The sequence below is a fragment of the Amphibalanus amphitrite genome, unplaced genomic scaffold (assembly GCF_019059575.1).
Source record: "Amphibalanus amphitrite isolate SeventyFive unplaced genomic scaffold, NRLGWU_Aamphi_draft 000339F_arrow, whole genome shotgun sequence".
NCBI classification, from domain to species: domain Eukaryota; kingdom Metazoa; phylum Arthropoda; class Thecostraca; order Balanomorpha; family Balanidae; genus Amphibalanus; species Amphibalanus amphitrite.
Genome location: NW_024881834.1, coordinates 210,164 through 224,434, shown reverse-complemented (window position 1 = coordinate 224,434; position 14,271 = coordinate 210,164). Strand labels below are relative to the sequence as shown.

At 54.2% G+C, this 14,271-nt stretch overlaps 2 protein-coding genes across 2 annotated transcripts in view; both read left to right on the top strand.

Moving 5' to 3' along the window:
* Window positions 1-702, top strand: part of LOC122388924 — a 28,568-nt gene extending 27,866 nt beyond the window's left edge. The window contains exon 6 of the mRNA XM_043380435.1: window positions 571-702. The gene's annotated coding sequence lies outside the window, so the exon portion shown is untranslated. The remainder of the gene's footprint in view (window positions 1-570) is intronic.
* A 497-nt stretch (window positions 703-1,199) lies between these two features.
* Window positions 1,200-13,785, top strand: LOC122388922 (vegetative cell wall protein gp1-like). Its single transcript, XM_043380429.1, has 7 exons — window positions 1,200-1,234; window positions 1,958-2,103; window positions 8,570-9,591; window positions 11,197-11,319; window positions 11,548-11,624; window positions 12,271-12,378; window positions 12,710-13,785. The coding sequence occupies exons 2-7, from the start codon at window positions 1,966-1,968 to the stop codon at window positions 12,775-12,777; spliced, it is 1,536 nt and encodes a 511-aa protein (XP_043236364.1). The 5' UTR covers window positions 1,200-1,234; window positions 1,958-1,965; the 3' UTR covers window positions 12,778-13,785.
* Window positions 13,786-14,271: the final 486 nt, after the last annotated feature.

The window sequence follows — 14,271 nt, the reverse complement described above, 5'->3', positions numbered from 1 at the left end:
CCTCGTTATACCGCCGGGGTGCCTGATGAGGCCCGGTGGCCGTTCCCAGTAGCGTGTCGCTACGGCAGCCGTCGTCCCGGACTTGGTCGAGCAGCCCTCCGTGTTCACACACTTACTCATTCAGCATCCTGTTGAGGTTCTTTTCTCGGTGCACCATACCACCCCGTGCTTCTGTTGGTTGCGGGTGATGTGTTGGTATCCAGGAGTGGTGCATTGCTAGGAGGTGTGGTCACGGCCCGGAGACCCAGGGCACACTCGGTACCGGGATGGAGACCCAGGGCCATTGCAGTGCCGGTATCGAGGACCCAGGCCCAGGGCCCTGCCTGTGCAGGTCCGGCGACCCAGGGGCCTCCCTGTGTCGGGCCGGGGATCCAGGGTCCGCATGCTGTGGTGGACGTGGACCCAGGGTCCGCCCGTTGTCGGACTCAGGACTGGGGCTGATTTCAGGGACCGAGAGCCCGCCTGGTGTCGTTGCCGGACCGGGGACCCCACGCCGTGGGAGCGTCGTGTCTGTCTCACAGGATGTGACGCAGCCGGCCGGTGTGACCCTCTCCCTCTGTGTGGTTTCAGCGCGCGGCCCGGCGCCGGGAGGAGGCGCCCTCCGCGGCCCGCGGACAGTCCTGAGGAGCGGCACCGGCCGGTCAGCCACCCCCGGACGGAGCGCAGCGGGCCGGCCGGGCCGACCGGCGAGCGCGGCCCGTCACCGGTCAGTCGGCGGGCGGGGACGGAGGGGAGGGAGAGCGCTGAACCCGGCCGGGAGGCCCGCCGTCCGCCCGCCGCGGCATACCAGTCTCCCCCGCTGCCGCCGGTCGGAGGGGAGGGTCCGATCGGAAGGGACGCCGGCAGCGGTGGAGGGCCATGCTAATGGCACGGACTGCGGTCGCAGGGGAGGGCACCACCAGCTGTTTGCGCCGCGCCGCAGAGGGACACGGCCGGCTGGTTTAAAGACTCAATGGGGTGGCCTTGACATATTTTTAAAGCCCGTTCGCGGAATTGTCCGCTGGTTCGGCGTGCGGTCGGAAACGGGCGTTTGCGCGGAGTGGCGCTGAGTGTTTGTGAGTGAGCGCGTTATCTGAGAGTGGGTGAGCGGACCGGGCGGGTGCCCGCGGACTCGGGGGTGGTTCACGGGTTAGAGGGCTGGGTGTCAATGAACTGGCGTCCCTTATCAGCCGGGGTGGCCGTAGATACGGTGTGGAGGGGAGCAGGGTCGGTACTGGTGCACTGTACTTGTGTTGTAAGTAGGTACTGTGTGGTGTCTTCCTCTTCGTCTCCTGTCTCGCTCTCTCCATTCACGCCTCTCTTTATTGTATCTCCTTCTTCGTTCTTTTTCTCTTCATCTCTGTTGCATTTATTATACCTCTTTTCTCCCTTTTCCTTTCTAGTGCATGTATGTATGTAAATCTTTATCTTATCGAAGCCTCTAAACGCCCGTGCCTGTTTTGTGAGGCACACTCTTCTCTCACATATGTATTGTTCACTGTACTAACGCCCGTACCTCGTGTATGCAGATGTGCCGTGGGCTAGGCCCGACTCGTTGCCACAATTCCTTCCCCTGAACGGCACAAGTGTGCTGCACTGCTGTGTATTCCCATTTGTTGTGGTGCAGGCTCACTTGTCTGTACTCGTTGCGCTTGGGTCACTGCTCTGGCTTTCGTGCGTCATAGGTTTAGGTGTGTTGTTTGTGTTTACGAACGTTGGTGTGGTGTTGGATAAGCTCCTAGTTGCTGGTGCCCCGTTCTGTACCACGCTTGGTACTGACTCCCACACCATCTGTAAGTATGTACATTCGGTGGTAGCCCTCTATTACTAACTTCCGGTCCTCACCTCGCAGCGTACTGTCTCCTGTACTTCTCCTGTACTCCTGACCTCTCCTTGTGACCACCATATTCACCTCTGTATAGTGTACACGTCATGTACGCCGCTATGTACTGACCCCTGTATCTCTCCTCGTACCCAGGTAGGCCGATGGGCCGGCTGGGCGCGGCGCTCGACAGTCGTCAGGGTCCCCTCGCCACCCAGTCGCCGGCCACCATGACGCCGCGACCGCCCAAGAAACGCTACCTCATGGAGTACCCGGCCAGGTTCGGGTCGCCAGTGACGGAGGTGAGGCTACAGAGGGACAGAGACAGGATAGTGTGGTGGGCTGGAGGGCGAGAGTGCTGCCAAATATCAGTAAATCATACTGGTTGATTGCTCTCTAGGGCTGTGCCATTTGTCAGGCATCAAGGATATCGTGGGAGCTGGCGTTCATTTTGCGGCAAAAACGTATAAGGGAATGAACGGGGACTGAGCACTAATTCTGACTGGTCGTGATTAAAATTATAACTCGTTAACAGCCATCCAGGCTCTCATGATGCAAGGCATAAAGCATCTCTAATTATTATAAAAGTTCAGCCATCAGAGTCGCTCATGCTTGTAGATTTTCCCAACGCCTACCTAAACAGCCTGATGCTGGTGCGTCCCAGCCTCTAAACCCTGATGCAACATGCTCGGATCTGAATGACTTTATTAAACTCGCGAAAATTTGCCACTAGCGACATGTTTTGTACAAAAGTAATAGCATGCTCTTGGATCGTCTCTGCTCGTTCCGGCCTTTCCAACCTTGAGTAGACCATACCGGCAAGGAGCGTCCTTCTCCCTCTGTCGGCAGCTGTCACCGCTGCACAGTGGGCGTTTCAAGGGTTCTAGCCTCTCACAACCTTTCAACCCTTATAGCCTTGGATCTAGGAGACCTACGCCTACGAATTACACACCAAACTGTAGCAAATTCATTAAAGAACGTGAATGCATGGCGATTTCCCATGTTATAAGCTTTCGCAATGTGCAGTAACTGCATGAAATGTTGCATAAACGTGGCAAAACGGAGCACTTCCATTCCCCCTTGCGGTTTGGCACCTGATCGAGCTAGAGCTTCGCGGAAAAAAACGAGGTTGCTGCCCGTGATGAGAGAAAGCTGATGATACCCAATTTTAAGGTCCTAGGTCATTGGTTGACCTTCCAGGGCAGGTCAATTTCCCAAAAGTCGGGAAAATCGGAACCTGTTAGAACATCGTAAAGTGAGGTTGCTTTGGGGCTTTTCGGGGTGCCGATCACGAATTTCATGCTAGTTTTGATCACAGATGATTTCGTCATGCATTTAGGCCAGGTCGGGTCAGGTCAAGTCAGGTCAGCCAGTATGCGTCCTGCCGGGTATTCATAGTAGGTGTCAACCGCTACTGACAGCCTCGTAACATCGTACGAAGGCACCAAAACTACTTCGTAAATGCTCAAATGGTTGCGAAATTCGAAATCAGCTCCAAAAACTAGCCTAGAAACATGTAAAACTCGAAAAAGTGAACCGAGGTCACCAAAGGTCAATGAACTGACCTGACCTTCAGGTGACCTTGACACCTAGCATAATGCATGGAACCAATATCATTTCACATGGTTGAACGTTTGAAACCACAAAAAGACTGCAAAGGCGCGGATAATGTGAGCCGACATACGCCGAATCGCGATTCCGGCCAAACATGGTCTCGAGAAATAGGTCACAGGTCAAAGGTCATTGGGGTCAGGGTCATGAAATTTTCAGTGTAGGTGTGAAATTGATGAACTCGAATGTACTGAAAGTTTCGTCTTGATCGGCCACTTTTTACGCGAGTTATTCGTGAAAAAACGAGGGTGGTCCGTTCGACCACATATAAGTCCGAAGGTTAAGGTTTTGAGTCGTTGACCTCGAGTCAAAGTCTGGTCAGAGTCCCTCAGGTCACGAACTTGGTCAAAGGAGGGCGACTGTCTAACTTACTTTGTTCCGGAGTTATTGACGGAAAACTAATATGGCCCTAGTGACGTCATAAATGACGTCATGCAAGGTTAGCAATGCAAAGGTGTAGCACCGTACCTTGCAGGGAGCGCATGAAACCATGATTCCATGTGCTTGAGATAGTTATAGATCATTCCTGGCGCTAAAATAACAGCTTCCATATTTTCCTCATTGACTTATAACGGTGAGATCACGCGACCGACCTGACCGCATGTGAACTTTAGCAAAAAATCCGAGATATAAATATACATGTTGTGAGACCTCGGGGTAGGTATGCTACGTCCTGAAATCTTCATCTCCCTGTGAACGTCCCTCTGGCACTGAGGGCGTTGCGACGTTGCAACATCTGAGGACCGTGCAGAGGTTCACTTATGACGTCATAGGTCAGCGACCTGACCTGACCTGACCTGAAAATGCGGTTGATTTAACAAGATCCGGCTTGAATCAAAGATCAAGTACGCCAAGTTTCAGCTCTTTATCGCCGGCGTGTTGTGAGCTATCGCGTTAAAACCTATAAGGGGGCGGCACCCCCCCCCCCCCCTCGGCCTCGGGAGGGGGGGGGGTGGCGTGACTTATGCAGAATTTCCCATTAACTCATGTGCAATACTTCTCAATTTTTTTTAGGACACAAAATGTGTTTGAGGTTTCGCGAGACCAGACCGGCCGGATCGCCCACCGTGCATCGCCTGAGGCCTTTCCGGTCACGTGACAGCTCATCCTCCGGTAAATAAGAATGCTTCTGACCCACGAGATAACACTGGCTGGTGTTACTGTCATCACTTGAAATAATATAAGCTAAAATGCAGGCTGATTTGTTCGCTCCCGTCACTATGGAGCTAATAAAGGCTAGACGGCGTATTGCAAAATGTTGCATAGCAGCAAATGGCGCAAGTTTGCGCACTTTTTTATTGCTTGGCCGGTTCAATAACATCACAATGCACATGGTGACACTCGATTTAGAGCGGGACCTGGGGGAACTCAAAAGATCGGCTTAACATAGTGAGTGATATTAATTTTAAGCATACAAAATAACTCGGTGATATGTTTATCTCTCATGCTGCTAAATGATTTTCGCAACCTCATTTTTCGTTGCGCGGAATTGATCGTAACATGTCACAGAACAACTCATAAAATCATTGGCGTGTAAAACTCACGCACATAAGATCCCCATGGCATCTACTTTGACTCTTCAAACACCCGAAAACTATGACTTGTCCACGGCCTAAGAAAGCTTTGTGTTTGAAGCCCCTTTCACCCTATACCAAGTTGTTGCACGACCAGATAATGGTCATTTATATAATGTATGGACATTTTGTAGTTGATTGGTATGCTTTTTGTGTTCATAAAAGCAAAATAATTTTTTTGCTCCGTAAGAGGCTAGACCGGCCCGAACGCCTACAGCGCGCTGGTCCGTATTCGGCAGCCGTCATCTCAGGCACAAAACGAGCATGCATTATTTACGAGGGCAGCGGGAGAGCCTGTCGTCAAGCGTGGCGGAATAGAGCCGTTGGCGAACCGGATGCTTAGTTACGCTCTTGGCAGGCGATAATAGGGATGAGGGGGATAACTGTGAAACTGGATTGGTCGGATGTGTGAGTGAATATTCGTGAGTCAGTAGCGGATGGTACGAGTGTTGGATATTATCGGAAGAATCGCGATCGTGTGTGTAAACAGGCAGCTCGAGCTCGGTCGATGTAGGATGTCGTCCGCTGGTCACGACGCTTTGTAAGAAGACAGAACATTTCTGGCGAGGCGGACTCGCCACTGGGCTAAAAATGTCGATGTTACCTGCTTATGCGCAAGAAGTAGGCTGGTCTTTCGTATAATTAGTAATATTTGTATCGTCATTTGCCTATGAGTGATGTTTTGATGAATTTATTAGCTAATTATGCACCACGCACCGGTTATCCCCGATCAAAGTACGTCTTGGTAACAAACTATTACCCTAATGCGTCCGGGATGCGCCGCATACGCCACAGCTCAATTTATCCATCCTTAATATCAGGGATGCGGAGCCGTGGAAATTTCAAACGGCTCCGGCTCCGGCTCCGGCTCCGGAGAAAAAAATCGGCTCCGGCTCCGGCTCCGGCTCCGGGTGAAATGTTATGGCGGCTCCGGCTCCGGCTCCGGCTCCGAGTAAAATGGTCCGGCTCCGGCGGCTCCGGCTCCGGCGGCTCCGGCTCCGACTCAGTACATCCCCTATGCAATCAATTAAATACGGGTGGAAGAAAAATTGGATTGGTTATACGCGTTACCTACTCTTGCCATGACCGGCTCACCGCGTCCCCGCGCAAACGCACCTCGGAGAGAACTGGCAGAACAAAGGACTAGGAAGCGATGGCATTGGAAACGCAGTCGCCGCGAATCGGAGTTCACTGGACCATCGTAAGCTGACACCCATCTCGGCTGCATTGGGGGGTGGGGGTGGGGGGGGGGGGAAGAGACGATGCTGGGAGTCGCAGTCCACTGCACTGGCTTCAAAACAATGGCCGTCACCTGATGACCGGTCCTCATGTTCTGGGGATGCAGTAGACGTGAGGGGGGGGGGAGGAGCAGACAGGAAGTTGATTGCGTACTGTGGGATACTGGGGATATTCGGCTTTTCCATGCACTTGATGGCCCATGACGTACTATTGGTCTCAAGATAAGGGCCCAGGCGACCTGTAGTTTTGATGCGGTGAATACCATTACCCTCGCCACAACTCGGGCCGAGTGCACCCCTCCTCCCAGCCAGCGCCACCCCTACTCGCATTGTGGCGAGGGTGAGGGTATTCACCGCATCAAAACTACAGGTCGCCTGGGCACTTATATTGAGACCAATAGTACGATATGGTTTACTGCCTTGTACTGTCAAACCGAACTAGGTCAATTATTTTTTTTCCTCTTCAAAAAATAAAAAGGAGCCGGAGTCGCCCCCTTTTTTGGCGGCTCCGGCTCCGGCTCCGGCTCCGGGCTATATTGTTTCACGGCTCCGGCTCCGGCTCCGGCTCCGGGCAAAATATGCCGGCTCCGGCGGCTTCGGCTCCGGCTCCGGCTCCGGCTCCGCATCCCTGCTTAATATAATTCTGCACGGTGCATTGAACAATCCGGATGCGGTGATTTTTACGTATCAGCGCGCGCCAACCAGCCGAGCGGCGGGGGTTGTACCGTGCGCACCGCACCTGCGTCGACGTCGATGGGGAGGGAGGGGGAGGTCAGGTACCGTCGGCCCCGACAGCAGCCCGCAGTGAGCTGTTGGCACCGCCGGCGGTCGGTTGAGCCTCCTCTGGTTCTCTCTTAGTGCGGAGGTGGGAGGACTTGTCTGAAGAACAACTCTGGAGTTGTCGGAGGAAAACAACACACGAACAGACTACTGATTGTCAGTTTGTATCAGAGCTGTCCTGGGCCTTTCGTGAGCTGTGACTTGTTGTTTGGTGTTGGTATATTTCCTTATATATTTTCCTTATTTGTATTGATTCTTTCATTCGTTTGTTTTGTGTGACTATGGCGCCGACTTTCTATCCTTATTTGTGGTTTTGCTCGAGTACAGTGACCTTTTCTTTTAGAGCTACGACGGCAGAGACCGGCAGCACATTCCCGAACTGTTTACCGCGTGATTTGCGACGTTTGCTGCTGGTTAATCCTGTTCACTCATTAATGATCATCATTAATCTCTGTACGGAGGGATTAACAATCGGCACTCTTCATACATTCTCTATTGTGTGTTATCCGTCTTTTGTGATTACGCTGGTTTGGCGTATGTTTCTCCTGCTGTCGCTGTCGGGGTGCCGCGCGAAAAGAACCGGCATGTGTCGCGTTGTTTTTGATCGGTGCCCTTTGTCCGCTGCCGGTGGCCGGCGCTCGGTGTTGGGGCGCTCGGTGCTGTCACCCGGTGTCGGTGCAGCGCCCGTACAGCTGGCGGGCCTCCCGTCTGACTACCTTGGTTCACAATGCCGCCCGGCGACACGGTGTTGCAATCGGTGGGCGATAGGAGCTGACAGGGTGATAACCAACGGACGTTACTTCGTTAACGGCTTATAAAAGCGTCGATTTTTGATCAGACAGACAGACAGTCGCATTTTGTGTCTAGTAGGCTCTTTGTTATAAAAGATAATATGGCGTGAGATGAATCTCAATCCGTCACTTCAAATGATTAAATACCAAATAAGGCGGCAAGACAAACCGGTATGCCAGAACGGTGATGTAGCCATTCCATCTCCATCCACACTGATCATAGCTCTCGGTGATACACTCCAGCGCTGGCTGACGGCGGCGCGCTCTTGTCTCGCCCGAGCGGCCGCCCCGGATTAGATCATTTCGTGCCGCCCAACTGGACTAGGGACACGGGCTCGTTTGCAGGCTGCGAACTCTCCGACCATGTTGAGAATGTCAGTCGGCAGACTGGCTGGGTCATGGCCGTCCAGTCGTGACTTCGGCGAGAAACTGGAGTTGGTCGGTCGGTGCAGCGGAAAGTCCGGTGTGGCGTGGCGGAGGAGCGGGTAGGGGATGCCATTCGGGGCTTGTATGGAAATGAGGGGGTTGGGATGGGACGAGGACCGTTTTATTGCGGTTGGATAACTAGCCAGTGTTTGTAAGCGATATGCTGGTAATTGCTAGAACTCGCTGCGAGAGTCGTTTGATAGGGATGTAGCGAGTTTTATCATGGAACTTGCACTGGATGGTTTTTGTTTATATTCGTGTCCTTGTTGGGATTTCCCCGGTGTGCAGAACTGCAGAGTAAACGATTTAGTCTCGAGGCCCGCTCTGACGACGTCCTCTGCCCGACAGATGTCTCGGCCTCCGACGGAGCGGACGGGTCCTGCGATCTCCGCGGCGCCCGGCCCGCCGCCGCAACCAGCTCCACCGTCTGCCCACCACCACTCCGCTCCGGCGGCGCACCCTCCGCACCACCCGGCCCACCTGGCTCCCAGAGCGCCGCTGGGCACCGCCAACGGCAGCGTCAACGGCGGCTCCAAGCGGCGCCTCTCGGACGACGCCCAGCCGCTGAACCTGACGTTAGCAGCCACCACGGCGGCGCCGGCGCCCTCTCAGATCTCCGCGCCGCCCCCGGTACAGGTGTCGGCGCCGGCGACCACCGGGCGCGGCTCGACCCGGCCGCCGCCGGCGCCCCTGCCGTCCGATCCCGAGACGGAGGTCCAGTTCTCGAGCCTGATGGACAGGGTGGTAGAGGGCATGCTGCCGCCGCGCGACCCCGCCGAGACGGAACGGCAGGGCGACCCGCTGCGGCTGTGGTTCACCAACGAGTTCGACTCGCGGCAGCAGCCGGCCGGCCGGGCGCCGCCGCCGCCGCCGCCGCCGCCGCCGAAAGTCTCCAACACAGTGACGGTTCAAAGTGTGACCAGTGTGCCGACCGCGCTGGTCGGTGGACCGCAGAAAACACCGACCAAGCCGCCGCCGCCGCCGGCGGACTCGCGACATTACGCGCAGGATATGGCGATGGACATGAGCAAACCGGCGCGCTCACCGGTCGCTCCGGGTAGGGTCAGGCCGGGCCCGGTGGAACAGCGACTCGGTGACACGGCCGCCGCCTCTGCCGCCGTGCACGCGGCCGCGGAACGCACCGGCACCGAGCGGCCAGATGGGGACGGCGTGGAGGTGAAAATCGGCATGTCGGAGGCCATCAATCGGGTGATTGACAGTGTGTACCGGCGCGATCAGGCGACGGCCGAGCGCGGGAGCCCCGTCCTGGGTCAGTCGCAGCAGTCGACCGCGGAGGAGAGACTCGCAGCTCAGTCGCCGGCGAGAGAGAGCAACAGGGAACGGGCAGAGCGCGGAGCCCCGGCGGACAGGTGAGTGGAGGGAGAGAACGGGGGGGGGGGGGGCGAGCGCGGGGCTTGTTAGGTTGTGGTTGTCGGATGGGGTCAGCGGGGTCGTCAGAAATGTAGTTTGTTTGCTGTTTTGCAGCGAATGCATGACGATGCATATATTGACAGTTGTAATTGGTCGGTGTTCATAAAACCATCGTTACGAAAAGTATAGAACGGTGGCGCCGAATCACTGACGTAACACCGAATAGCAATTTCGCTGGTAGAGTTGTCGCTAACCTTACTCTATTCAAGTGTAGGAAGCATTTCCAGTATAGACATTTTCCCCACAAATTCATCCCATGTCTACCAATCAGGGAGAGTGAGCTGTTAGCATGGCTCCAAATTGCAGTGACGTGTATCGCCGCCCGGATTCTCAACTACTCCAGTAGCATCTGATCTCGACTGCGCAGCTGAGCTGTAGCCCCACCGGCCGTTATTTCTGGGTCACTTCCAGCCGCCTGCCTGAACCCCCCCCCCCCCGGGCACGAGTTCGTGACCCGTGGCGTTGACCCGTGGCGTTGACCCGTGCCGTGACTAACGCGAGTCTCCTCAGAGAGCAGTGCCCTGTCCTTCCGGCCGACTCAGAAATGACCGCTTCCCGTCCACCGCGAGTGCGTTGAACTTCCTGGGAGCTGAGAAACACACTTGACTCTTGATGTATTGTGTCAGGACAGGGTGTAGGAGACGGGAGTCATACAGATCCTTTTCGCTAGCGTTGCTGGGCAGATGCCAGCGATGTCAGTTTCCATGACAACTACTGAACTCGAGGAAATTAGTGGAAACGTCGGATAAGCTGCTTAGATGTTATTTGACGGGAATCACCGGCATTTTAGGAGCGAACTCTTTTTACGCTCGGACGTTCGGGCGTTACGTCAACTCCCTAAAAGCAATCTTAGCTTCTAGCGTTGCTACGTCGAACGGAATGTCTTTGTGACATTATTGTTCTATTCTTGGACTCACCGAGGTGTGTTATTTTCCTGTGGATACTCCATCTATGTTCACTAGCTTCCATACTACCTATTTATCGACGTTATTGTCTGCCATGGTTTTTACTTCCGTTCCGAGACCATTTCCACGCTTTCCCACATGTTTGTTTGATGTTTCCTCACTTTCCTGCATTTGTTCTTTGTCAACTCGCTGTAACTCCAGTTGTTTGCCAATCAGCCGACCAGAAAGTCATAACCCCAGTCTCCAAGTGCCACGATGTTATCAACGGGGCTACATGGTTCGCAATCTGCCGCGTGGACCATGCCCGGCCTCCGCCCCCTCAGCTGAACTGTTAAGCTTCCCAGCCTAGCATCAGCGGTCTTGCTACGTCTCTCTCTGGTAAAACACTCGGCACAATCTCTTTGAACTATCTCCTCCATCAGAGCCGGTATCCATAATACATGTGCGGTATGCACAGTACACTTCCTAACAACTGTGTTTTCACCTTTATCCTGACCGGTACTGCGGAGTGTGAACTGTGTGTCTCCTGTGTGACTCTGCAATCCACATATTCCCCCTTTGCGCACATGCTCCCTGTTTGTATTTATCAAACTCTCAGTATAACCTCGCCTCTAACCACTCGTCGTCACCCGTTCTCAGGAGCTCCGTGCCCGTCGCCTCCGCTCCTCTCGACGGTGACACCTCGGAGAGGCCACGCTCGGCCGGCCCCACCATCGGGGGCGGGTCGGCAGACCCCACCGCCAGCCCCGCAGCGCTCAATCCGTATGTCGGCCGGGCTGATAGCGACGAGCGAGCTGTTTGGGAAATGAATCTGTGTTTGGTCTGTTTTGTTTAACTGGTTAGATACGAGTATGTGTACCTTTTCGTCATTTTTGAATGTTTTGATTACTTTTATGCGAGCTGCACGCTCGGCACAAGGTCGGGTTTGTTTTGTTTTGGTCGTCCGGTTCCTCGTATTTTAGTCGATAACACCGTTTTTCTTGCTTCCAGTGGTTCCAAGATCGGAGGCGTGGCTTCGCCTCTGAGAAAAGGCAAAAAGCGCTGTCTGCCAGTCGACATAAACTCAGGTATTGAAGGGACCAACTCTGTTATCGGGATGACCTATGCGACTGTTTGTTTGTTTGTTTGTTTGTTTGTTTTGTTGGGTTAGGCCCTTTCGGTCGACAAGACCATTGCAGAGCCGGAAGGATGATAGGAATTAGGGGGAGACATTGGTCTGGGCAGGCACCCTAGTGAGTCGCCGGGGCTGAGCCCGTCCAGAGGACAGGCCACCCAGCCCCAAGGCACTCACTGCACCCGGCTACGGGGTGCGCTCCCTCGGGAGCAGCGGTGCCGCTCCAAGGGGCAGCCCGCATGAGATAAAGTTGCCTGTCCAGCCCGGAAGGGGGTTGTGGCGTGGGGGAGAAGGATTTCAGTTCCTGAGGATAGAAGCACGGATAGGTCACCTATGCGACTACGGGGCTTGACGTGTCAATCTCAGTTGGGAAGAGAGCTGAGCACGTAAATTTCAGATTGGGAATGCAATGCCTGCGTTATTGTGACGGGAAGACATCACGTCTCATTAATTTGTAGTATGCTCTCTGGATGAACAGTCTTGGGGACTTCCTTTAGTTCATCTTTCTGGTGTCAATTGTGATCAACCGCGATAGCTTAGCCGATTGTCTCATTATTAGCATGTTAGAGCTGACTAACGATTTGCCACTGCTGTTCCAGCCGAGACGCCGCCGGAGACCGAGTCGCCGCTGGGGAAGGACGCGGCGGCGGCCCGGAAACGGAAAGTCGGTAAAGACGATATAGTGCGCATACAAAAAGACGACGTAGGTGAGTCAAATGAACGTTTAATCACTGATTAAGATGATTTATTCTACAAAGCAGTTGCTATGCTATCGGCCTCTTTCGAACACGTTTGGGATGGCAAGTCAGGTTTTCCGTCACAAGTCTCCGCCTAAAACAGGCGCCGATGGCCGGCAATTTTCACCTATTTTATACGCTGCTGAGGCCCGTGGCTCGACTACCGTATATCTACAAGCCCTTTTACCGTCGTTTTCATGCTCGATTACCGACCTATTTGTCGACTGACAAGAATATTAATTCTGTGAAATATTTGCTGAAATGTTTTAGATAGTAACGCCTGTTTCGCTCCGTTCCTCAGATTCGAATGGCTCCGACTCGCCCAGTCGGAGTCGAGATCCGCCCAAACCGCCGATGTCGGGCCAGTGACCGGCGACCGGCGGCAACTAGCGCCACCTGTGGACGGTGGCGCCAACCAGAACTGAACTGCAGACGCGGGTACAAATATAGAGGGCGGGTGTGGCGGCGGGCGCTGGGGGGTCGCTGGCTGATGACAGCGGTTCTCCCAGCTCAGCTCAGCCCAGCCCTCATCCCTCTCCGGTGTGCGCGTGCGTGTGCGTGTGCAGTTATTTATTGAACACGCGTTGACAAACTGTTAGTTACCGAGTTTTCATCTGAGCTTCGTGTCTTGCCGGGGTCGAGGATCTGCCGTATGTGATGGGCTCTGTTCAACCGCTGCGACCATTCTTGTCGTGGATACCAAGTTTGCGACGCCTTCTCGCAAGATGGAGTGTCTTTTGCTCATTTTACTTCAAGAGACGCTTTGGTAAGCGTTTTTAGCTATGTTGTGTTTACTGTCTTCGATGTTTTGGACCGTTTTGCTTCTTAGCAGTGAATCTACCAATCTTGCCTCGTGTCACGTGAATAAGCCACCAATCATGACAGCTGAACCTGATTTCGTGTCCTGTACGAATCCTCGGCCCTGGCGGTTGACAGAGGGATCTTCAAGTTACACTATGTCGCATCGACACTTCATATGCAATCGATGTGTTCACTGTGACCTGTCTGGCTGTCTTGCTGCGATCGCGTGTGAAGTGAGAGCGAAACCTATCCCTTCCCACCAGCGCCGAATACCCTCCGTGTTCTACCCAACTTTTCCCCCACTCTCTCTGACTGCTCTGCCGTCCAAAGTGAATGGCGTGCGCAGTTGACACACAGTTGAGGGTACAGCACGTGAGCTAATGTATATGGGTACGGCGCTCGCGCGCTCGTGCGGAGTGGGGGTCGTTGTGCAGTTATCTCAAGAGTCTCGGTGAGGTCCGGACCCGTGTGCGAACGTATGGTATGCTATGGCCGTGCGGGATATGAGTAGATATCTTCAAAATGTGTGTTTTATGTAATGTTACTGCCTGTTTTGGAAATAAACAAATCAGTGCATACTATCTTTAGATGTACCAAAATCCTCAATCAATCTGATTCTCAAGGAATTCGAAGTCGAGCGACCGCATCTTGTTGCGCTAAATAGAGAACGGATTAGGGGGCCGGTGACAAAAGCCTATAAATCCTGGGCACACTTCCTTTATGTCTCATGAGTTCATGACTCAACTCAAACTCCAGGGAATGAGCCGCGTGAATGAGTCACTCCCCGCACGCCGCTGGGCGCAGTTTTGAGCCGCGTTGCAGTGCTCATACCGTCACGTTCTTCAGTTCGTGTTCCACACTTTCCCACCAGACACCATGTCTCAGGCTGGTTGACCGGTACGGGCGCGGCGGTGCGGACGCAGACCGTCGCTCCGCCCGTCAGCTGTTGTTATTTATAGGTATCTTGAATGTACCGACCCGCCGCTGACACTGAGACTTCATGCTGACTCGGACGTCCGACTCCGGGCGGTCTGGTTACGGGGGGGGGGGGGGGGCTGACCA